The 26,280-nt window shown below is 35.9% G+C and overlaps 1 protein-coding gene across 1 annotated transcript; it reads right to left on the reverse strand.

Moving 5' to 3' along the window:
• wapl (cohesin release factor wings apart-like) lies at positions 1-26,280 on the reverse strand. The gene is made up of 14 exons (XM_088241609.1): positions 25,636-26,280; positions 23,717-25,563; positions 14,384-14,563; positions 13,740-13,844; positions 13,023-13,166; positions 11,555-11,676; positions 10,562-10,688; positions 8,866-9,081; positions 8,491-8,707; positions 7,696-7,811; positions 7,344-7,504; positions 6,777-6,889; positions 2,757-2,947; positions 1-1,719 (listed from the first exon to the last, which is right to left on the reverse strand). The coding sequence occupies exons 1-14, from the start codon at positions 25,790-25,792 to the stop codon at positions 1,486-1,488; spliced, it is 3,930 nt and encodes a 1,309-aa protein (XP_088097735.1). The 5' UTR covers positions 25,793-26,280; the 3' UTR covers positions 1-1,485.

Consider the following 26,280-nt stretch of genomic DNA (forward strand, 5'->3'; position numbering starts at 1 on the left):
TTTTGTTTTTTTTTTCAATTTGATTAACATATTTACATACTATTTCAGACAATCTAAGTAGATTTGCAATTGTTTATAAATAATCAACTGTTTTATAAGTAAAAAAATACAGGAGTGAAAAAAACGGAAAGAAGTAGGATATTTGGTAGTGGACAGCCACATTTCATTAAATTTGGTTATGATGTTTAAGTATGTAACAGATTTTGCTCTTAAATGTCTGATTTTGATATTTGTGAAAGTGGCTCAACAGTTCAATAGTTGTTTTTTAGTTATAGAATAAATTATTTTACACATTCTTAGAAAACAAATAAAAACATATGAAGATAGCTGTAAAATTAGTTGGATCTGGAGATAAATGAATCGATGATAAAGTTCCTCTAAACTACAAATGTATTTTTAAAATTCCATAAATCACTTGCTACACTGAAAATACAGCTGTAAAGATAGAAAATTTATTTGCAGTTATGGTTTTATTCATTTCATAAATATGTACAGGAACCTAGTTTAAATTAATCGATTGTAATTTATTTTATATTGCATACATATGAATATCTTTTTGAATTGTTTTGTACTATGGAAAAATATCTGAAAAAATAAATTGTGCAAAAAGTAATTGAAAAATATCAAAGATTGGCAAATAAACATTTCGATATATGTATGTAATAAATGTACAGAATATAATTGTTACCAATTAGAATAAAAAAACATCAATTGCACATTGAAACACTTCTCAGATTAATTCACAAACAAAACACGCATAGCTGCAAACAAAATGTATTCATATACGATTATAACCTGCTTGATAGTAAAATTTAATTTTAAATAACAAAGGGAAACAAAATATGATAAACACAAGTTTAGGCCAATATATTCCTGATTTTTCAGGAGCATCAAACAGTCTGATTTATTTGAATCACGATTTTCGGAAACCTTTATTATTGTCAACAAAAAAAAAACATTTGGATATCTTAATAGTATCAAATAGAAATATCCAGGAAATAATTTTGCTAAGGAGGGTCACCGAAGACAGATAATTCTTCCTACACGCTAAATATACTCTATAATTTACAATCCATACATTCACTCCAATATTTGGAATGAAGTCATTATTTATATGTACTGAAATATCTGGATGACATGTCGTTTGTTCATAAAAATATATTATTTTGAAGAAGTGTTTTTGGGAACTGATAAAGATGATACTCTGTAACCACTATTTTCGAGGACAACATGAGATTAGGAAGGTCAAAAGCGGACAATATACCATTTTGATTCAGATCTTTCTAGACAAAAGTTTCACATGGACATGTCAAAAGTTGGAATAATTATTGTGCGTGCATGAGAAGATGCAAAGACAGATAAAAGTGGCTTTTTATCCCCCGTCTACCCGGCGTGGCGTGATGGTGTTTGTTTATAATATTAGTTGCTTCTTTCAAACAACTAGAGGTGCAGGATTCTAAGCGTTGCCGAGCCAAGTTCAATGTTTCAATTGAAACTGGTGTCCATATCGACGGAGCTGGAGAGCCTGTCCGACTCGGAGGTGTAGTCGTTGGTGGCGTTAGAGTTGTTGGTGATGTCCAAGCTGGAGTAGTTGGCTGGGCTCTGTTCCTCCATTCCTGTTCCTGCCTCGGTACTCGCTAGATACTGTTTGTCACAATTATCCAGAAAGTTGATGATCTTCTCCGTTCCTTTGACGTGCGCTACACTGGCAGCTTCAGCCTATAAGAGTTAAGATTACATATTATACATACGATCAATATTTGCAGCATTTATTTTGGGATTTAGCACTATGGCAAAGGAACAGGTTGCGTTTACGAAGCAGGTTAGTAATTTTTTTGCGGTTACAAAGAATCGTGTCTTTCCACGCCTAGGTAGGCATTTTACCCCTAGGTAGGCAGAGAGGAAGGTTGCCATATCACTCCGTCTCTGCATACAGACATTGCTTCCTCTATATTCTGACTTTTGACATGTCCATCTTCAAGTATTTGTCCGATTTGGTCATGCCATGTCATTCTCGGTCTTTCTTGTTTTCTGTATCCATCAACATTCGCATCGCAAATCTTTTTAGTCGTTCTTTCGCTGTCCATTCGCTCTACATGTCCAAACTAATGCAGCATTTCTATCTTGATTTTGTTGATAATGCTAGTCTCAGCCTTACATAATGCATGGATCTCGACATTTGGGCACCTATCATACATTGTTTTACATTTTTATTCGCCCGAGAGACCGCATTTTAAAAGCATTCAGCCTACTTTCATAATTGTTTTCCCAATTCCATACTTCACTCCCATACATAAGGGTCGGCAACAGAGCTATTGCAAACTTTGTGAACTGCTAGTTTTGCCTCCTGTGACAAATATTTGCTTGCTGAGGTAGATTTAGTGCACCATTTACCCTGTTCCCGGCACTGACCCTCCTTTCAATATTATTCATCATCATTCCTTTTACACACCTAATGGTGCATAGGGCACTGCATTGGTACACCAATCGCAGCGTATCTTGATAATTTTTGTTGCATGGAGGTAAGATGATCAGTCTTACGCTTCAGGTACCAGTCCAGGGACTATGAAATATTTTAGTGAAAACATCCTTTTCAATTAATATTTCATATCAATCATGTCGGGAATCGAACCCGAGACCTCTTGCATGGCAGGCTAACGCGCTAACCATTACACCGCGAGGCTGACATCAATATTATTTACATTAAAAAAAATATTACTTAGGTTATAAATATTATATATTGCGAGGGTACTCACGCTGGCGGTCAGGTTGAGGAAGCTGTAGTACTTGCGGAGGACGAGCAGCATGTCCCGGAAGGAGGGTTGCGGGAGGAGGTTGCGCACGCGAGCCTCGTACTCCGCTCCGTCCATCACCACATGGCCCAGAAGAAGAACCACGTACGACCCTACCATGGTGTGCTCCATGTGGGTGCCGGCCTTCTGTAGCACTGCACACACACAATGGGAATATTAAACACTATCCCGAATTGAAATATGTTTCTTCGCATTAGTCAACAATATAATTAAATTATTCGGTAAAACAAAGATGAAAAAAATAAATTAAACAGTATTATATAACGTATATTCCGTGTCCAGGCTACATATTCGTAAATACCTGACTCATTATCCATTTAGGATGTTTCGAAATCCACCCGAAGTCGCTTCGTAAATAGCAGACGTGTCAGATGGTGCATTATACACCTCCAGAAATAACCAAATTCTTTTAAAAGGCACTTATGGCGTAGCCGAGATACAACAATGAAAATGAGAATGTTTCTTTTAAGTGACATCAGCAGGCACAACTCAGGGACGATTTTGAGGCGGCACAAAATTTAACAAGCGCACAGTTGTTACCGCGCAAGCAGGGGAGAGCACTCTATATAGGCATTTAAGCAGTGCTTACTTTACTACCCCCTACTTGATTATTAGACAAAATATTGAGTAGATACTAGTAGATATTGAGTAGATACTAGTAGATAGATGAGTCGTCAGTGAATTTGACATTAGTACACTTGACTTGTAATTTGCATAAATTGATTATAAATGATAATGATATGTGATAAACCTCGATTTTACGTTTCTCAATTTTACATTTTCCCACTTTTTACATATTCTCTTCTCAGTTTTTTTTACATTTCTCATCAACCTGGTTATATATAAAAAATAAACAAAATTAATTAGATGTCTCAAAAAAACAAAATTATATCGATATAAAAACGGTATCCCGCACACCACCGCATGTGCTTAAACTGAAGAATAAAAGCAAATAAACAACTAATAAAGAGTACATTATTGTCTTAAACTGAATTCAAAGCAGGTGCAGTGTAATTGACTTTATTGTCTAAGTGTATTTCTCAAAGGGTTAGTTTTCATTTGTACAAAAACGCCAATTGACATGTAACTAAATTGTGACACACAGTTGACTCATGGTAGGAACAATAATGTCTTTATATCAATAAATTACAACGCAGAAAGTTTAAAAATGTAGCAATTGAAATATTAAAAGTATGAAACAGTTTTTTTCCGATGTAAATGAAATTTTAATGTAAAATAAAATTTTTTAATGTAAAATAAAAATTTTTACATTAAAATCTCCTTTCAATTTACTTTCGCAAAGTTTCGCAATATATTCACATTTCTTTTCTTCTACCTGGAATTTTTCCATTTCCCTTTCACCATCAAATTGTGATAAATATATTTTCAGACTAAAAACCTCGAAACGTTTTTGAATTGTGACCGCAATATTCCAGTGTGGTATACATTGAATTATGATAGCTAAAACTTTAGTAAAAAATAAACATTTAATAATTTTTGGTAACTTAGACCTAGTTCCCTCTTGTCGGGTGTCGGGCCTGGATTTTAATAGGATGACACTTATTGGAAACCGATTTGTGTCGGCGCCGACAAGAAATGTCGGGTGTTTTGCCAGCCCTCTACACCCGGAAAAAAATTGTGTCGGATCTCGCTCGCCTATGAGTAAGTATGGCGCTGCTCACATTTGTCGGATGTCGGCCTTATTTTTACAAAAGTCTGTAATAAGCATTCTTATTTATGCACAATAGTTTTATATTTTGCTATGGTTTGTTATGTGTTTCAAGTAAAAATTTACTATGCTATTGTTGATTATTTCCTATAGATACTTAAATCTAGTTTTTTTTCTTATTTGTATAAGTTTTGCCTCGTGGTGTAATGATCGGCGCATTCGCCTACCATGCGAGATGTCTCGGGTTCGATTCCCGAAACGGTTAATATGAAATTTTTATTTAAAAGGGTGTTTTCACACCAGAATATTTCGTAGTTTCTGGACTGGTACTTGAAGTGTAAGACTGATCATCTTACTTTCATGCAACAAAAATGATCAAGATACGCTGTGATTGGTGTACAAATGCAGTGCCCTATGCACTACTAGGTGCGGAAAGGGTATGATGATGATAAGTTTTGCTTACTTCTTTTTCAGATGTAAAACATTTTAAAACATATAAATTATTTGTTTATTCATAATAATAAAAATGCGTAAATAGTTTTATTCAAATTGCCAGTGACCGGGTTTCATCGTGACCGACATCGTCAGACTGGTATGAGTTCTGTAATTAAGTTCTGAAATGTTCCTAAACTAAATCTTTTCCTCAGAATTGGGTGCACCCAATATTTACTTTCCTTAGCTGTCTTTATTCGTTTTCTTCTAAAATAATAATACATCACAACAACTTCGTCGACGTTTATCGTGCACGATGTTTTCCAAATCGGCACCAGCTTCGATTGTGGCCGACAACCGATTATTAACCGAAAGTGTGAACAGAGGCGCTAACATCCAATTAATATACGGATCCGACACCCGACAAGTGGGAATGAGCTCTCAGGCATCACTTTGTTATATTCATTTGCTCCTGGATTACTACTTCACTAAGGTAAAACGACATGTTGAATTTGAATGACTTATCATTTCTCTATCAAATTCCGAAACTTATTATTACTTAATTGTACTTGAAACCATTGCTTAAATAATATTTGAAACACTATTTAAATTAAAAATATTGAGGCCTTTATTGTCATGCTGCCATCGAGGTGATACTCCAGTTATATGGTAGATCTTGCATGCCGCTTCAATGGCTGCATTCGAGTGCTAAGGGTTAATATCTTTTTAAAGAAATCATTGAAAATAATTTGAATAATAAAAATATGTGCATAATTTTATTCAACATTCGTTTATAATTTTTACCAGTGACCAGGTTTCGTCAGACTGTATATTAAAATAAAAACAGATGTAAAATGCATACATTCAAACAAAACTTAAATTTATACAATTGTTATTATCAACAATATTTTGAGTTTGTCCAAATTTTTGTAGACAAGGACTGGATTCAACTCCCTGGGGAGCTGTTAACATTAACATATTACAATAGAGATGAAGAACATTTTAAAGAAGGCAATATAGATGTCTAGGCATCTACAGGGCTTATGACCTGTCATTGGCTGGTTTAAGTGGCCACTTCACACACTGTGTAACATTCACCATTCTGCCCATATTTGAACATCTATATTACTTCAATTCTTTCATCTGTTGATGTTTGTGAAGTTAAAGAGCTGAAACGTTTATTTATGCTGGTGAGATTCATCTAATAGTATAGAAATCGAAAAAATAAAAATTTCAGGCGTTGCCTAGTATATAGGTGAAATAATTCAATTAGATGAATCTCACCAGCATAAATAAAGGTTTCAGCTCTTTAAATTCCGATAATTATATAAAATCATAATTTACAACCCCTGCTTGCACTTGTACATAACATAGAAATTTGTTTAGTCTCCCACCAGTCTGAAGATGTCGGTCTTTGGTAAAAATTACGAATAAAAGTGGAATAAAACTACATATACACGTGTTTTTATTGTATGGCAAAGTTTCTTGAAAATGTATGAAAAAATATTTTTATAAAAATGAACTACTTTGAACGTCACTGGTTCATAGGAATCAACCAATGATAACCAATCGGCAGAGCTGACAGAATAAGCAGAAGAGAACCTCCGATGAAATACAAAACTTTGAAAAGTTATAGCGCTGACAATACGATATATAAAATTTTTTGGCCTACTTTAATAGTCTATTGACAAATAAAAAAAACCACTGAACTTCCTCATTAGAATTACAAATTTTCTGACGGTACATTTAATTGTTTCATTTATTTCCATACATTTTTCATTTCCTTACTTTAGTGTTTTCCCCAGTCAGTAAAATGTAAAAAAGGGGTTTTACTGTATTTAAAAAGAAAATAATAAACTTACATTTCTCAACAGTTTCCTCTATATCGTCATGTGATTTATTTTTCTTTTCTTTGGGTTCATCCTCCTTAACTTTCTCCCCATCCAAAATAGCGTCTGTGTTCTTTTCAGCCAATCTGTGATTAACAAATGAAAGTCAACTTCTAGCTCGATCAACATAATAAAGGAACAATATGGAAACAAATAACAAAAAATGACTCGTTCAACATCAAAGTCAAACTTCGGGGCAACAGATTTTTTATTCAACATTTGTTGTTTTAATAATAATAACAAATTCAAAATAAAGTTGAAAATAATTGCAAATTATCAAAATTGCGGAGGAAAATATTTTTCTTCCCATTTTTATAAAACAAACCTAGATGCAAGCTAGATAAAAAATGGAGAGGAAAGATGTAAAAATATTTTGTTTAGAAGCAGTTAGATTTATTTTAATTTATTATTTATCTATTTTAGTTCACGAATATATTTAAAGTGGGTTTTCTGGAAATGGTGTTATCACGGCCACGTGGGTGATGCAACGCCCGTGTGTAAAGTATTTATTATATATGTAATAAAGGAATGTTGGGTAACCTGGCAAGCTCTTCTCTCTTGTAGAAGTGATCGATGAGGGCTTGAAGTGCGGGTTTATTACAGGTGAAGACAGCTTCGTGGTCGGCTGGTGCTTTGGCTTCCATCAATAGTTTGATATTGGCGGGATTGTTTTGCATTAAGTTTATCAAAAGCAAAAGCACCTGTGAAGAAAACAAGTCGATTATATTTTTAACTGCAGATGACATTTATTTATCGATGGACTAAGTCCAATTAAAACAATCATAAAAATTTCTAAAAGAATCGAATACCAGAATAAAAATTAAGCAACGATATTAAATATAGCACAAAAAACCATATTAAAAAAAAAAAAGAGTACTTAAAATCCACTTACACAAACGCTGAATTCGAAGTTGTTTTGTTCCGGTATGTAGTTGGGGGCTTGAAGTAGAAGGTGTAAACTGGATTCAATTATTCCGGGTCTTTCACCTATAACCGCTGCACCAATGGCTAGAAAGATATACAAACAATTAATTTTCAACAATATTCTGAGAAAAACATTTAGTCAAATATTTTATTTACGATTCTTAGTAAATTATTACAGCCTAAAACCACTCTACTTGAGATAAAGTTTTTCTAGGTGTTGATATGATATGATTTGATTAAATATGTGCTCTCTTGTGGCCGTTTTTGATGCAGATATATTACTAATGCTAATTACATCTCTAGATAGGGAATCGCCAAGGATAGCGACTTGTAATTATCGTTCACCATAGTAATAATATTAAATTGAGAAATGATAAATTTTGCATTTCTAAGGTGTCTCGAGTTATAAACGTTTTGGACTTGAAATCGATCTTGTAATCGTTTCTTCTAAAATTACTCAATATAAAATCAGGTGATTTTTAATAATAATTTAACATTTTGTGTATATCCTTAACATTATTTTTTACCAACCATTAATTTGAGGAAAGAATTTCCCCAAATCAGGATGCCGTACAAGATAATGGTGTGTGCCAAACAAAGGTATATAAATAAGCCAAAGTATACATTGAGGGGAGATATTTTTCAAATAATTTAGTCATCATTTTCTTTACATACAACGGAGATATTATGCAGATTCCAATTGAAGTGTAGGTTAATTATTATGTCAAGGTACGTTGTTACTTTGTTTAAGAGCAATACTTACATTTGAAGCTGAAGGGATGGGTGAGGTTGATGAGCACTTTGAGAGTGGGAAGCAGGGCGTCCCGTATGGTAGCCCCAGTGGAGTGGTGGCCCCCGCTGGTGGGGTATAGAGGAATCTCGCGGTCACACAGCCGGAACAGCCCCACTAGCGTGTCTACGGCGAGACCGCTCTTCCAGTTCACGAGGTAAGTCTGGTTCTCTTCATTTTGCTGAGTCACCTGGAAAATTCATTAATCTATTAGTATATACTTAATTAGGACATCACTTTTTTTCCCCCAATTATTCCCGTATTCCCTAATAATCCCTTCATCTCTTGTGATACCAGCCTATCTACCCAATATTTTGATGAAGAAGAGGTTTGTCTGAACTGACTCACATTTTCCAAGACCCTCATACAGCGGTCAACCTTGCGTAGAAGGTCTAGCAGTTGGGGCGACCACTCCACGCCGTAGTCGCCGATGGTGGCGCAGCAGTCGCAGATGGTGCTGAGGATGTGGTCCACCCCGCCGAGGACTCGAAGCTCCTCCTTAAACCACTCTCCGGCGCGCTTGGACGTCAGGCTGAGCAGAGTCTCCATGGCCAAGTGTCCCACCTGAAGATGATTAATATTGCATAGATTGTCCCTTTTTATTTATTTAAAACTTCAAGTACGGGAAAAAGTGCACTTCTCTAAAAGCAATATCTTCCAGCCAAGCAAAAAAACAGACTGGTCAAAACTGGTCAAACTTGTATATTTAGAAGAATAAAAAAAATTATTACAGCTGTTTTTTAGTGGGCAGATAAAACTTGCACACATAAATTTATAAATACGTATGTAATATATATTATGATGAAAATGGGACCAGGTACTAAAGTTAAAAGGAGACAGAACTCTTTCTCTGATCCAGGAAAGAAAAGAAGTAAAATTGTTAAAAAATGAAGTGAGTTCTAAGGATATACAATAATGTTTCAGGCGTTTCTTAAAACTGGCCAACGAAGGTGAATTTTTAAAATAAAGAGGTAACTTATTCCGAAGTCTGGCGCCTTGAATGGAAAATAAATTTCTGAAGAATGATGTAGTATGTCGAGGAATGGAAAGTGTTCTCTCCAGTTCTGATTTCTTTTTATTATGGGGCCAATAAGCAGCCTCAATTAGAGTATCTGAAAAATCGATCGTCATCAAAGATTACGTAGAATTTTTTTTGGAACTTTGTGAATATTTTGTTTATTTGCTAATCCAACCCAATAGGTTGAAAAAAAAGTTGAAATAATTTATGTAAGCTGGGATTAGAAGGGTCAATTTTTAAAAGAGTCACTCATTTAACATGTTTGTGGACAGTTTTTTCCATAGGATCCACTCACATGAACACATCTTGGCTTTCTTTTTTTAAATATTTAATTTCCGAATGAATCGTAGTTGAGGGTTTGAAGTAAATCTTATTTAACTAACATAATGGGAAACAATATCTCCTTCTATCAAATAATTATGTACTTCAGTTTCACGTAGGCTGTAACTGTCATTTGACTACCAGTGTCTTGGACTGGCGGTTAAAACTGTCACTTCCTAAATGAGAGAAACAATTTTGATGACAATAGCCGGCATAACTGCAAACATGCTAAAAATAAAATGCTGACCTGTTTCGGAACAGCTGTTCCATAATAAAGGTATCAAACATCCTATAATTTTTTAAAAATAAATTTTGATAGTAAATAATGAATTAAAATTAAAAACACATGATTTGAAATTCTGTCTCAATTTTATGTTAGTAGTCTTTTTGCCAATATTTCTTTTTATAAAATATGTAACATCAATTTGTAATTTTTTAAAACAGGACACAATTGAATAGTATAGTTATCGTTAAAACTCAATACTTTTTATTTAATGAGAATTATTATTATTTTTATTTTGATGTTGAAAATACAGAAAAACTGCAGTCGAACCGGCCAAAGAAAAATCACTATCCCAGTAAAAATTTTGTCTCCCAATTTCACAATTTCCCAATCTGGCAAGTGGGGATATGAAAATAATGATGAAAATAATAATAATTGTGTCATATGTAATTTTGTATAAATTATAATTAATAAATATGTACCGTAATGTTATCTAAATCCAAATGCTTAGCTTTATCCTGGCTTTTGATCTCCGCACACAGTTCCCGGACACGCTCTTTGTTCTTAGCTAGCTGTACAGAAGTCAGGCCACAGTCATCTAATGCATCCCTAAAAATTGAATGACCATTGTTAACGGATGCTACAAATTCATTAAATCTGTAAAGATTTTGAAATAAACTAAATTATTACTTGAAATTACAAGGAACAACTCTATAATTTAAACAATAAAAAAAAAGCCAAAATATAACTTCTATAAATAAAAAACGGTTCCTATACAACGAAACTTATTAAATAATTCAAAACTGAAAATTTTCAATTATTCATTATTGATCTTTTTTTACCAATTAATATTTAATAATAAAAATTTAAATATTTTATGATTTAGTTTATTTATTTATTTGACACTTTATATACATATAAATATACATATAAGGGCGGGCATATTGCCTTAAGGCAATTTCTTCCTACCTACCCAAACCGTTCAGTTTGAGAAAATTATAAATACATGGACATATTGAATCTTACAATTTTATACAAAAATTAAAAGCAAAGATTAACAAAAAAAATAACACTATACTATGAAGAGAGGAGAGGGGATGGGAAGGAAAGAAGAAGGATAAAGGAACAATTTAAATATTTAAGTAGTGACATTTCAATCTTGACTTAAATGTAAATAAAGAAGGGTAGATTAGGTAGGTACATTAGTGGGTAGATTATTCCACAATCGAGCAGCTACTACTGTGAAAGAGGAGGCAAAAAAATTAGAGCGATGACAGGGTATTAAAAGGGTTCTCTCGTTACTAGAACGAAGAGATAGTCCGTGTTGTGAAAGAGGTTGGATGAGCTCTCTCAGATAATTTATATAAAACTTATGTATGTTTATATAAAACTTATGTAATTTTGCACATCAGTTAGATTGCTTTTTTTCATTATCCAATAGTGCAATTAGAAAATAACTAAGCAGAGGCTCTTACTTGTGAGAAACATCGGATTCCAAAAGGTTTAACATAAGCTCTAATGATTCCTTATCCAGGTCCATATTAAGTCGATCTTGGGATAGTACGAACATAACGGTAGCAGTGCACAAACCGAGACTCTGAAAATATTCAAAACAATAATTAAATACTTAAATAATTGAATACAGTGAATATGCGTACAGTATATTTACAAAACTAAAAATAAATACAGTTTATTAAATGACAGATGATATGCACAATATGGTTCAGTAAATCACATAAGTTGTGATATTTCTAAAGCCTGGTGGTTCTGTGCTGTAATTCATCACTGTAATCGGACCTCCTGGGCCAAAAACAAAATACCATTGGCGGAAATTCGAAATGGTGTAGAGGGAAAGAAAAGTTGAAAATAATTCATGTCAACAATATTTTGAGTTTGTCCAAATCTTTGTAGACAAGGACTGGATTCAACTCCCCGGGGAGCTGTTTACATGAATCCAGTCCTTGTCTACAAAGATTTGGACAAACTCAAAATATTGTTGATAAATCCACCTGGTCCATGAAGAAGTATAGAAATTGAAAAAAATAACATTTTCAGGCGTTGCCTAGTATGTAGGTGAAATAATTCAATTAGATGAATCTCACTCGCATAAATAAAGGTTTCAGCTCTTTAACTTCACAAACATCAACAGATGAAAGAATTGAAGGAATATAGATGTTCAAATATGGGCAGAATGGTGAATGTTTCACAGTGTGTAAAGTGGCCACTTAAACCAGCCATTGACAGGTCATAAGCCCTGTAGATGCCTAGACTTCTATATTACCTTTTCTTAAATGTTCTTCATCTCTGTTGTAATATGTCAATTCATGTCAAAATAATTTTCATGGTACAATTCGTTCTAATATTAATTTAGTAGTCACCATTACACAGAAATATTTGATTTTTACTATAAATAAATATAAAACTGCTTCGTTTTTAACCACTTATTTTTTATGAATAACCACAAAGTTAGTACTTCAAATATAAAGTTTTTTTTCATATTTGACAGCTGGCTTCCGGCCGAAATGTTTGTTTTAGAGCGAATTTTTGTCATCCTTTTAAATAATATTTAAGGCAAGTTTTAAGTACATTTCACTTTTGAATTTGATTGAATAATGTTTTATGAATTTTGTCAATTTTTTATCAGTTTGAGAGCCAGTGTTCATTAAAAAATGAATGTTAAATAATTTCTGAAGTAAAAAAATTGTAAAATAATTCCCTTAGTACATAAACAGGATACAAAATATTTTCTATATCCACAAGAATTAATCCAAGTCTGAAAGAATTAAGCATGGCGAACGATAAATAAAATAAAACAAGAGAAAAGTGATTAAGTAAACACTCGATCGAGCCAATAGCAGGACATCAGTCCTGAAAATCTTAAAATATTTTAATTTTTTTATTTTTAATTCTAGTCTTATTGATATACGAATTTGTATTAATTACCTGGTCGTTTGTAGCGTCGTGGAGGGCCCTAAAGAACTTGGCCACCGTACCGTGAGCTCGAACATGCATCCTGAAGGCCGGAGCGGTACATTTAGAGGCGAGTGTTATTGCGGACAAGCAGCGCGTGGACATGGGATTGTTATCCTGAAAAATAAATTAAAAATATACTCAAATATTGATTGTGTTCATCCTACTGAAGTTCACCCCAAGTTCCAAACAATATACTTTTGTACTTATAGAGTTGCGAGATAGTGTCAACAGTAATCTCTCTCTCATGTACAGTTAAAGAAAATCACATGCGTTGTTGTTCTACGATCATGATGAAATATAGTATATATATATATTTGCATTCACATAATTCAACAACTTTCTTTATTTGGGGCCCTGTTCTTTTAGCCATAAACAACCGTTAGAAAATGGGAAGTAGATTGGGGCTTTAAACCTCCGACCTTGTCTCCGGAGTGCGAGACTCTACTACAGGAACGGAACCCATCTCGTCAATATCTGGTGGGATATCAGGTTTAACACATAATATGTTTGCAACAAAAATTATTTACCTCAATTTAATTCAAAGATCATATGCAATATTATTTTTAAAATACATGAATTTTGATAAATGTATTCCTATCTTTACTATCAGTGAATGGGCAGCTGTTTATTGAACAGTCATTTTTATGTTATCGAAAAAAGGATTTCCAGGAATGTAAATGTACTTACTTGCAATGCATCTAAAATGTACTCCACATCATCATTGAACTCTTGGAATTCTCCGATTTCTTGTATTTGATGGGCCTTCTTAACATTTCTTACCACGGTGTAGTACTGGAAAGAATATAAAACATTATTTGACCGATTTTAAAACTCTGACAATGAGAACAGGATGAGTTTTTTGTCTTATGAGCCATTTTTTCATAAATTTTCAAAACTATTGATTTCTTGCATTGTTATGAAGCTGAAATACTTAATGACAAAGTTTATATAAAACTAGCAAACAGATTATGAACCTTGTAACCTTTAATATTCCCCTTCTCAAAAAAAATTTGCATCTCCGTTGAGCTATTTATGTATCTAGGTCTCGATAGATAGAAATCTTCCTAAACTTGTAAATAATGATTTGGAAATCCTCAAAATAATTTACTTGCTAAAGAACTGATAAGACGCAACAGGACATCATTAAAGAAAACAGTTTTTTAAACTTATTTTATTTAAATAAGATTCTACCCATTTTGATTTATTTTAGAAATTACTATCTCTGTAAGAATTTATGTCTGTAAAAGCAAATTGGCAGTTACTAAAGAAATGTAAAACTAAACAAACAAGGTTCATTAAAACTGTGTCATAATTATAATAGTTGCACTTACGTCTTTAGCATTCTTGGGACACTTAACACTTGTGTACGGTTCGATCTCGTCTTCGATGGACGGAAGTTTGTCCTTCTGGTACCGGGTGACTCTGGTGAGAACCTGGTTCTCCTCAAATTCTTGAAGGGCAGCTTGGGCGCTCGGTTCGGGTTCTGGCCGTGGAGTTTGGCCCCCCTTTCCCTGGAAAATTTACATTAAAATTCCAAATGACCAAAAGTTGTATGAAGGCGAGCAGGGGCATGCACTCTATATAGATAATTGAGCAGAGCCAGCCTTTAGAAATATATAAATTACAAGTCCTAAATTATAAGTACTTATATTGATATTAATTTCATCGAAGACTCCGAAGGACTTAATATTTTATGATAGTCAAAGTAGGGTTCGTAGTATTCACCGCTTTAATTTTATCTGAGAGGAATATACTAAATAGCATGTATTGCATGGGTTAGAAAACGGTACAAGATCTTATTTTTATACCATAACAGGCCAGAAGGCCCAATAACAGTGGTGAATTACAGCCCAAAACACCCAGGCTTGAGAAAAATCACATTTTAAATTTATGTGTTCTCCCCGGGAATCGAACTCGGAGCCTTCTGCGCGGAGGGCATAAGCAGCAAATAATACGCGTTGACAGTTAACAGTACCACAGGCATGGGATTCGTGCCCAGACCTTGGTTCAAATATTTTTTGAGAAATAAGGCGTGTTTGTATTTTTAAATTGAAGCATAGATTCCTCCAAGTTTGTTTATTACATGACACAATATTAATTGGGTCAAATCTGTACAAGAGGGGGTTAAAAATAAAAATCCCACTGTCCATGATCACTCTTTTTGGGAAGACCAACAATACCAGCAGCAAAAAAACTATTTTTTTAAAGTTTAATGTACAACTTGTGCATGGTATAACATGTAGTGAAAAGACTATTCATTATTCAAGTTTTTACTACTCAATACTCTTTTCATTATCTGTTATACCATGGGAAGGTTGTACATTGAACATAAAATAAATGGCCTTTTCGCTACTGGTTTTGTTGATTTTCCTAAAAAAGTGATCATGGACAGTGGCGTTCTTGCTTTTAACCCCCTCACAAAATCTTGAACCATTTTCTGACCCATGTAATACCAGCTTAAGATCCATTTTGCAGCAAATCAGAAGTAAAAATTAGTTTACAGCGCTGCATTAATCAGGTGAGTATCATTTTTTTATAGACATTTTGAAAAACTGTACAAGGTGAAATGGCTATCGTAGTACATAATTTTTTTAATGAAATCTTTATTAATTACTTAATGTAGAATTTAAAAAAGTAATATCTAATTATTTGTATGTGTTTTTTACATCATACCTCTTTCCAGACCTAGTGGTGCATAGGGCACTGCATTTGTAAACCAAACGCAATGTATTCTGTTACGTGAAGGTAAGGTGATCAGTTCTACGCTTCAGGTGCCAGTCCAGGAACAATTAAATATTGCAGTTTAAACAATCGTTAAAATCAATCATTCATGTCCATAATGACAGAAATCAAACCCAGGACCTCGAGAACGATGGGCGAACGCCCCAACCATTACACATCGAGGCGGACTTAACGATTCTCGCTTTTTCTTGTTCAGGATTTTTACTTAAGAGCAGCCATTGAGTTTAAAACATTAGTCCAGGATTCGGGTTCTATTTCACAAGCAGAACTGTATTTTTCATCTGTTTGGATACAGAATTTTAAAAATAGCTATTTAAGATAATTTGGATGGCATAGGAAGGTAAAAGCTACACATGTCCCACAGTATCCCTAACAGGACATGAAGCCACAAAAATAAGAATAAAATAAATAAACGGCCAAAAAAACATCTCGAAACAATGTTGGAAAATTACTTATTTGTGTGTATCATCATCATAAGTAGTAAAGTGCTTATCTACATTGGAGCCAATTAAAGTAAGATAATTACTGACTTAGTGACATTGAATTTTACAAATATCTTTAAAACAGTACTTTAATAGATTATTCTAAACAGGACCCCACATAATCTTGGTTGTAATTTGTTGCAGTCGTAAATAGTTAACTATTGTTTTACAGAAATGTGCAGTGTGGAAATACCTTCGTATTTTACAGTAGGTTAAATAATGAAAACATAATTTATGGTAGATAAAACTGTATTTATAATATAAGTATGGTATCACTATAAATCTGATTTATTGTCTTTTAGACACAATTTTACCTTACAAACTTTAATTTTTGTTTAATTATTTTAAAAAGTAATTTAAGTAAGCGGGTAATTTTTTCCAAAATTAGAAAGTTTTAATTTAATTCTCTGTTACATACCATCAAAAGGTTTAATGAGGAAGTTCAGATCTACGGGAAATTGGTTACAAAATATATTTTCTTACACGTGGTAAAAGTTGGTGTAGTAGAAGTTCAGTGTTCTTTGATTTTTTTTATTTGTTAGACTATTAAACTAAAACAAATTTGAAAAAAAAAATGAAGTTTCGTATCATCAGCGCTATGTTTTTTTTTAAAGTTTTGTATTTCTGAAATTACTCTGCATGTAATGTCAGAGGTTCTCTTCCGATTATCCCGGTCAGTTATGCCGATTGGTTCGTTGACAGTAAGTAAAGTGGATATCTTCCATAGCTCTCTTATTATTGGTTGATTCATATGAACTAGTGACGTCGTTCGAAGTAGTTCATTTGTATTTAAATATTTTTTAGCAAGTTTGTGCGGAATTAAGGTATAAATTTGCTTAATTAAATATTATTTAATTTTTGTATTCATATGCAAATGCATCAGAAGTTATTTAAAGTCGTCATCATTCCCTTTTCACATCTAATGGTGCATAGAGCACCGCATTGGTACACCGATCGCAACGTATCTTGATAATTTTTGTTAAATGAAGGTAAGATGATCAGTCTTACGCTTCTAGTACCAGCTTAGGGACTATGAAATATTCTAGTGTGAAAACACCCTTTTAAATAAATATTTCATATCAACCATGTAATGAATCGTTAAGTTCTCCGTATCTTCTTTAATGGAGATTTCTAAGGTTGTCCCAGAAAAATTTAAGTTTTATTTTTTCAATGCATACCCTCTAATTTTGTTTGAATGATGTCAAAACACTTATAAATAAAATTTCACGTAAATTGAATTACGGCAACCCGTGCCGACTTGCATCGGAACTTGTCAGAACTTACATAGTACGGCGCGCGCGAACTAAGTGTTAATGTGCTTGTTATATCGTGTTTGTTTTTATTAGTGAACGCATTGTTTTCGTTGTGTCAACATGTCTGTGGAGTTACGCAGTTCTAAAAAGGAAATATTTTTGGTTGGGGATATAAAACATCAAATTACAGGTTCTAAACTTCCCTCTAATGGACAAGTGCTGGCGGTTTTATTTTATAATATTCACAAAGTCAATTTAAGCATCAATGAAAGTGCAAATCTTACTATTCGTGAGTGCATTATTTATTGGAAAAAGGCACGTATACCGACTAAATCTTTACCTAACTGTGTTAAGAAACTTGTAGCCTTATACCAAGATTGGAGAAATTTGCAAAAAGAAGCAAACAAAACTCAAGATGTGTTTGCGCAGCGTCGACAAGAGTTTGTTACAAATACAAAAAAAATGTTTGATATTGCACATGCCGATGCGCTTCAAATAATAAAGATAAATGAAGATAAGATTTTCTTACAAAAGCAGAGAGAGCCAGGACAAAAAGAGTGGACAAAAATTGACAGAAAAGGAGGAAAAGGAAGAGTCTTAGAAATATCCAGGAGCAAAAGCGGCTGGCCACTTATTTGGCATCCATAACACCCTCTACGTCTTCTCATGAGCAATTACAAGAAACTTTATCTTCTGATTCTGAAGTAACGGACTTACAAGAAGATTTATCCATTCCAATTGAGAGGAAACAGCCCGATACTATTAAAACTTCTGTGAAGAAAAATTTCGTTACTCCAAAACTGGTGGCGGCATTAGACAGGTGTCAGTTAAGTATGAGAGATTCTGTCTTTATTATTGAAGCAACTATTGAAGCACTTGGCCACAACACTGACGAATTTCCTATAAGCAAGTCCTCCATCCAAAGAATTCGTACAGAAAAGCGAAAACAGCGCGCAGAAGCTATAAAACTTAATTTTCAAAACGATGTACCAGATACTGTAACTGTCCACTGGGATGGAAAACTGTTGCCGGCTTTAGATGTACGCAAATCTAAAGAGGAACGTCTACCAATCGTTATTTCATACGATAATAAAGAACAACTTATTGCTGTGCCAAAATTAGAAAACTCATTGGGAAGCGAACAGGCACAAGCAGTTTGGAATGCTATTGTTGACTGGAATCTTGAAGATAAAGCACAGATCCTCTGTTGTGATACTACTGCTTCTAACACAGGCCGAATTAATGGTGCATGTGTGCTTCTCGAACAGAAATTGAACAGAGAAATGTTGATTTTTGCTTGCCGCCATCACATCTACGAATTGGTACTAAAAGCTGTGTTCGAGGCCAAAATCAGCCAAGTCACTACAAGTCCCGATATCCCTTTATTCAAAAATGTTCGATCAAACTGGAAAAACATCAATGTAGAGAAGATACAAAGCCACAAAGAAACGCTATTACATCTGAACGATTCTAAAATTGATGAACTTTTAGAGTATTACAGAACTGAATTGACCAAAGAAATTGTAAGAGATGACTATCGAGAGTTAATAGAGCTCTGCATAATATTTCTTGGCGGAGATAAAGTTGATGAATTTAAAATTCGGCCTCCAGGCGCCATGCACCAAGCAAGATGGATGGCGAGAGCTATTTATTCATTAAAAATATCGTTGTTTAGCTCTCAATTCAAAATGTCAAATAAGGACAAAACAGCACTATTAGACGTCTGCCTGTTTATCGCGACATCCTATGTCAAGCCTTGGCTGCAATGCACTTTAGCGGTAAAAGCGCCCTACCAGGACTTGTGCTTTTTGAAGGCTGTGAAGGCATTCGAAATGGTCGACAAAACTATATCAAAAGCGGCTATACAGAAGTTTTGCCAGCATTTGTGGTATTTAGCAGACGAAGTGTCTATCTTGTCTCTATTTGACGATGATATTAACCAAGAAAGTAAGGTAAAAATAGTTGCTAATCTGGCCAAAGAAAGTCCATCGGTCCACAATAAACGCTACATTCCATCGAGAGAAGAACTTAGCGGGCCTCTTTGCGAAAAAAACATTGATGACTTTGTTTCCATGAACAGCAGATCCTTTTTCAGGCGACTCAAAATTGATGACAGTTTTCTCATGGAGTGTCCTACTTCGTGGCCTGCTAATGCTTCGTTTCAACACGCTAAAATGAAGGTGCAGTCACTGAAAGCAGTTAATGATACGGCTGAAAGAGCTGTTAAGTTGATGCAAGACTTTCATGGCTTAATCACAGTGGACAAGGAACAAAAACAATATTTATTACATTGCGTACAAGAACACAGAAAAGTATATCCTGACTGTAAAAAACAAACCGTAAAAAGAAAATTTAAATAATAATGTCCTTTCAATAATTAATATGTATAATACATAATAAATATGATACAATAATCAAAGTACCATTGTTTTATTTACAAAATAAATATTCAGTTGAAATATTCCCCTATGGTTTCCATACAAACTTTTATATTCAAAGTTTGACATCAAGTCGGCACGGGTTATCGCTATCCGATTTCAATAATATTTATTATTTCAGTTATTAAGGTCAAATGGAACAAAATAAGAGGGTATGCGTGTCTCAATCTGTAAAAAAAAAATTGCCCTTAAAGTCTGGGACACCCTAATGTTTGTAACATTTTTATTTTGCACATATCAAATTAATCTTTTTTATAATCTGTAAGCATATTCTTTGTATGAAACATAATATATAAATATATATTTTTGTTGTTTGCTTTATATTTTTAAGAAGAGTTCATTTCTACTAAAACTTCTTTTCTTTTTACTTTTTGTAAGGTAAAAGGCACTGCGTGCGGTATTAATAGATAAATATTTTGTAAAAAAAAAAATGTTTTGACTGAAATGTAATGCGGGTCAATGACATCTCGATTTTCCGGTGACAAGCAAAAATGAACATTCCTAAACATTTAGTTTGGTGTATTATTATTTACAGAATATGATAAGGAAAATGAATATATATTTATTGATTATTTGTGCAAATAACTATTTTTTTTTAAATAATCGTAAAGCCTGTTACAAATCAGCAATCTAAACAAATAATTCAGTACATACATACTTATAATACGATTATTATGGTATTATTTAAATTTGCCTATTAATGTAATTATTTTATTTTATTGTTTATTCCTTTTTTAAATGTTTTACTGTACTTAAATAAATACTAATTTAGCTAATCAACTGTTTCTAGAATCATGAACTATTAAATTATGTCCTTGTTGTAATACACAATCAGGAATTTCCTTTAACTTTAATTTTAAGGATAATTAATTTCATAATATTAATTAAGAATGATAATTGTATTCTCTGTCCATTGTTATCTTCTTATGGCTTGTAAATAATATTAATTGATTTCGTTTTAGAAGAGCTCTATTTTTAATAACTGTTGTGTTACGGTCAGCGCGTTTGCCTACCATGCGAGTGGTCTCGGGTTCGATTCCCGACATGGTTAATATGAAATATTTATCTAAAAAGGTGTTTGTACACTAGAATATTTCTTAGTCCCTGGACCGGTGAATGAAGCATAAGATTGATCATCTTACCTTCATGTAACAAAAATGATCAAGATACACTGCAATTGGTATACCAATGCAGTACCCTCAGCATTATTAGGTGCGGGAAGGGAATGATGAATAGGAAGTTATTTACGACTCGTTGGAAATGGCGCCCAACATTGGAATATTTCAGTAAATCATAAGAACTTGAATATTTTCTTTTACTAAAAAAAAAAACAAAAACAAAACTACAAACGTACATAGTAGAGATGCGCCAAGTACAAGTTTTACCGAGTACGAGTTTTACTCGGTTTGATGTTTGCCAAACCGAATACTCAGCCGAATAACTGAGTTCAATCAATCAAATGCTTTGTTTGGGGCGTGAAAACAGGTTTAAACAGGTCCGCAGGTGCTTCCCCGTTGCGTACGACCGGCAAGCGGCACTCCACTTCTCGCCCCGTCTCGGCTAATCAGTGGCTTGTTATTTTACAACAAAATAGCATTTGGTGCGCTTCAAATTGCATAAATAATTGATAAATGTTATTTCTCGTGTACAGAAATTGTTGACAAGATGAGTTCACGCAAAAGATTGTGAATTTGGAAATTTTACAAAGAGATTGAAGAAGATAAAACCAAAGTGAAATGTTCCTTGTGCAATTCTTTGATTTCACAAAGTGGTGTTGGACGTAATGCTTCTACGACGGCGATGTTAAACCATATTAAAATTAAACACAAAGAGAGTTAAAAGATTAACAGAATGAACCTCTATCCGAAAGATCCTAAAATCGCGAGGCGGCTGCTTCAACTTCGTCGTCAGAATCAAGTGCAACAAAGCCTTCGGGAGTCATTTGCGGCCAAGTGGGACATAAATGATTCGCGGGCTAAAGAAATCCACAAAGCTGTCGCCAAAATGATTACTATTGACAACCAACCGATTTCCATAGTGGAAGATAATGGGTTTCGAAAATTAATGAACATCTTAACGTTTTCATTATATTTTCCAAAATATTATATTACTTTAGTTAAACCGAGTATACTCGTCATTTAAACAGAGTTATTCAGTCGAGTACCGAGTATTAAACGAGTACTCGGCCCATCACTAGTACATAGTCAATGGCCATTATGCTATTACCATTATCAATCGTCATTTGAAGTTAAAATAAAAATTGTTAATTGTTTTGACAAATACTGTATGAAATTATTATATCAATGGAAGCGTATACATTTTTATGCAGATGTAGGATTTGCAAATAAAAATGCAATTTCTTATGAATTTTATCATGAAGAAATAGCTACAACTTGACCTTACTTGAGATAAATATTATACTTAGTCCTAAAGAACTCAAAATAGCGCATAATCTAAGGTCATTAACCTGACACGATATCGAAACAAAACGAACACAAATTGGAGATAAGTGTAAAGATTTGCAGACCAAGATCTCCACTACGTAGTTAATGTACTAATAATATTGAATCTAATTGTGTAATGCATACCACATACCTGTGCAATACACATAATGTTCGATGTTTGTTTACTTAAACAATGAGATAAGTGGACTGCCATTATATAGACAAGAGACGAGTAATAATAATAAACAGATTCAATAATAAATTGTACTTTCACCAGGTCTGTTCATACTGTTACACCTACTTTGGTTATAAAAATAATGGATGCATTGATTACTTTCAAAGCCTCAATGCATGCTCACAAAAAATAATAAGTGTTATGTAATTTGTAAAACATAAACACATATTATATATCAAAGAGAGTAACATCATAGTAAGTACATTAAGAATCCACAAAATGCGAATGAAATTTTTTGGTCAAAAGGCCATTTTACATAATTACTTTTTCCTTATTTATAAAATAATAAGACAAATTAAACCAAAAATCCATAAATTTGATTTTATTTCATTAAAAAGCAATTGACAGGATTTCACTTCAAACAATTATTCAAATGATTTCTATTATTATTTTTATCTTAATCGTAACAATCAATTTTAAGTCTGTTCTTATTTGAGATTGTTATAGGTAATTATGAAAACATATTTTCGAACTAAATAATGCTGATAATATGGTCAGCCACAATGTAAACAGTGCTAAAAATATGTTTTTCCTCAAAAACATTAAAATACAAACAATTAGAAAATAAAAACTGAACCAAAAACATAAATATAATTTGTACAAAAATAGATACATATTCTTGGCAACTTGGTTATCTATATTCTGACATAAATAATATAGCAGGTGTGTGATGTGTGCATATTAGCATAATATAGATTCAGTTACACATATATTTTCCACTTAATGTTTTGTCACATACGCACATAGATTGACAAAGAAACGAGTATGCATAATAACACTGAGAGCATGCAATGTCGGCCTAGTGGTGTAATGGTTAGCGCGTTTGCCTACCATGCGAGAGGTCTCGGGTTCGATTCCCGACATGGTTTATATGAAATATTTATTTAAAAGGGTGTTTTCACACTATAATATTTCATAGTCCCGAAGCGTAAGACTGATCATCTTACCTCCATATAACAAAAAATTATCAAGATACGCGGCGATTGGTGTACCAATGCACCATAAGGTGCGAAAAGGGAATGATGATGATGCATGCAATGTTTAATTATGGGAATTGGATCTGTACTCACATCATCCGCCCACTTGTGTTTGTAGAGGTGCCTCTTCTTCCCGGTCGCACCGGGTCCATCGTTCACCAGAGACCTGCTCTTGAAGATGGATCCTTTCTTCTTGGTGATGACCAGCTTTACACTCGGCTTGTCGTCCGCATCCCCGGACGTGGGGCTACCTTCACTCACGAGCCTCATGGGAGACTTAAATGTGTGTTTTTCCACTTTGTTCAATTTTTCTCCTGATTTAACGTCCTCGATGCTTTCACTTTGTCCTTCGGGTTCCGGTTCCGCACGATCACGGTCCGCAGCGTCGTCCCGCACGGGGCTGTCGATTTTCGCTTCGCGTACTTCACTCTCTACACTAGGTTGGGTAACGGGAGGGGGGATTTCACTTTCCGTCCTAGCACTATGAGATTCGGGGGATAACTTAGGTACGGGTTCAGGTAACTGGGTCACGATATCGGAGGTCGGCGCCGAATCTGCGACGTTCTCTCGGGGGGACTGAGGTACGTCCGGCTTCTTTTTATTTTTTCTACCGTAGTTCTTGGCGGGGTTTTTGTTAAATTTAGCGGTGATGTCATCGATATAGCTATTGACGTTCTCGTTATAATTGATGTTGGCTCGATGTCGCATCGCGCGACCTGTTGGATTGTCGCGATTTTCCGGATTATCTAATGCGGGCATTTTAGTCTGCACTCCGTTCCTCGGAGCGACGGGAACATCGACCGGTTTTCCGGAATCCGACTGAGCTAGCGTCATCTCCACGTCGTTATCCGAGTTCACGTCGGGCGGGAGGACCCGCGAGAGCCGCGGAGACAGGCAAGCCGGGGACGGAGGCGCCGCGGCCGGGGGCGAGGCCAGCGTGCGGTACAGCTCGTAATTGTCGCTGCCCGGGACGGGAGAGGCCACGCGCACCCCCTCCGCTCCCTCCCGCTGCTGGTGGCGGCGTCCCCTCCCGCTCCGCCCGTGGTGCCCCGTATCCTTGTCGCTGTCGCTCGTGGCAGTCTCGGACTTGTGCCCGCTTTTCTCTCCTTTTATTTTAGATGACTTGTCTTTCCCGCTACCGAAGCACTTTATGGTGATCTTGAGGCTCTCCTGCTTCACTGCCGGGGGCTCCGCCTCCGGCCGGTCGTCTTCCGCATCCATGCAGCGGTCGGAGGAGGAGTGGCGATCGGCCGCGGGGGATGTCACCACGTCTTCCGAGTCAGTGCTGAGGAGGCGGGAGGTCCCCTTGGAGATGCGCAGCACGATGGGAGGCTTGCCGTCCTTGTTGGTGGGGCTGAGCAGGCCGGGTTTGACGTAGGTAGGGCTGGCGGCCACCGCCGGGCTGCCCCGCGGGGTACTGACCCTGGGGGCGGGAGGGGGCGGCGCCGCGGGGGGCGGCGGCGGAGGACTGTTGCTTCGGTCCTCCGAATAATTGATGACCTTATCCCTGTTGCGCACCAGGTACCTCTTGTTGGGGCTCAGGTGAGTCTTCTCCTCCACCGGCGGGTCTTCCTTCTTGAGAGCCTTGGTGGCGAAGAACTTCCCTTTGGTGCTCTTGGTGGAGCGGTCCACGTGTATCTTCAGCTTGGGGATCTCCAATTTGTCGGCGCCTCGCTTGGGAGACTTCTTGGAGTAGCCGCCGGAGCGGGAGGGCTTGTCGTCCCTGCGGAAGGCGGGCCCCGCGTAGGCAGGGGGCGCGGAGGGCGGCGCCACGCTGCTGGTGGGCAGCGCCGCGTCCTCCGACGGATCCACATTGCGAGACTTGAAGAACTTCTTGGGTTTCGGCGGAGGAGCGTTTACTTCCAAGGCGGGAACGGTCAGAGGGCTGTTCTGGTCCTGCTTGGGCTTCTTCTGGTAGGAGTTAACTTCGCCGATGAAACCTGCAAGAGAGGGGGCGTGAGCGTTAGCGCGGGGCGTACGGGCACCGGGAGAAGGTAAAGTGGAGTACTCACTGTAGGGCGCACTCCGGGTGGACGTGAAGCTCGTGATGCCCCACTTGCCGACGGTGGCCGTGGAGCGCGCGGCCGACGGGCAGTTGGAGTTCTCCCGGAACAGGTGCTCCAGCGGCACGGCCACGCTGCCCCCGCGGCCCCTCCCCCAGCGACTCATCCTGCGGATTGTAGCGAGCCCTCGGCGCGGAGGTTCCCTCGGCCATATTACGGAGCCCCGACGGACGCGACGCCCGTCATTATCTCTTCCTGGCGTCGCTCGCGACTCAGTCTTTCATCAATGTCGAAACTATAATATTCCGAAGAAAACGGATGACCGACACCGATCAACTCATAACACAACCCAAATAGATAACAATACCGCCATTTTCACTGTCGGACGTATTTATTTCACCGACGCGCTTAATTGTTCAAATTAAAACGACGGTATCGAAAATTGGCCGTCAAGCACTGCGGGTATTAGGTTTTTCGCGATATTTCACTGTGTATAGTACCACTTATCATACTTGAAAACTTCGGAACGATTTGACAAACGGGGCAATGTTGTCATTTAGCTACATAACGATCGCCATTTGCATCAGGCATGAGAACGTAGAAAGCGAAGCACTGCAATGCAGCCAACAGCCAATATTCGCGGGCTAGCGCTTC

Source organism: Micrasema longulum, unplaced genomic scaffold, assembly GCF_059751315.1.
Source record: "Micrasema longulum isolate JH-2025_06_02 unplaced genomic scaffold, ASM5975131v1 h1tg002988l, whole genome shotgun sequence".
In the NCBI taxonomy this organism is placed as follows: Eukaryota; Metazoa; Arthropoda; class Insecta; order Trichoptera; family Brachycentridae; genus Micrasema; species Micrasema longulum.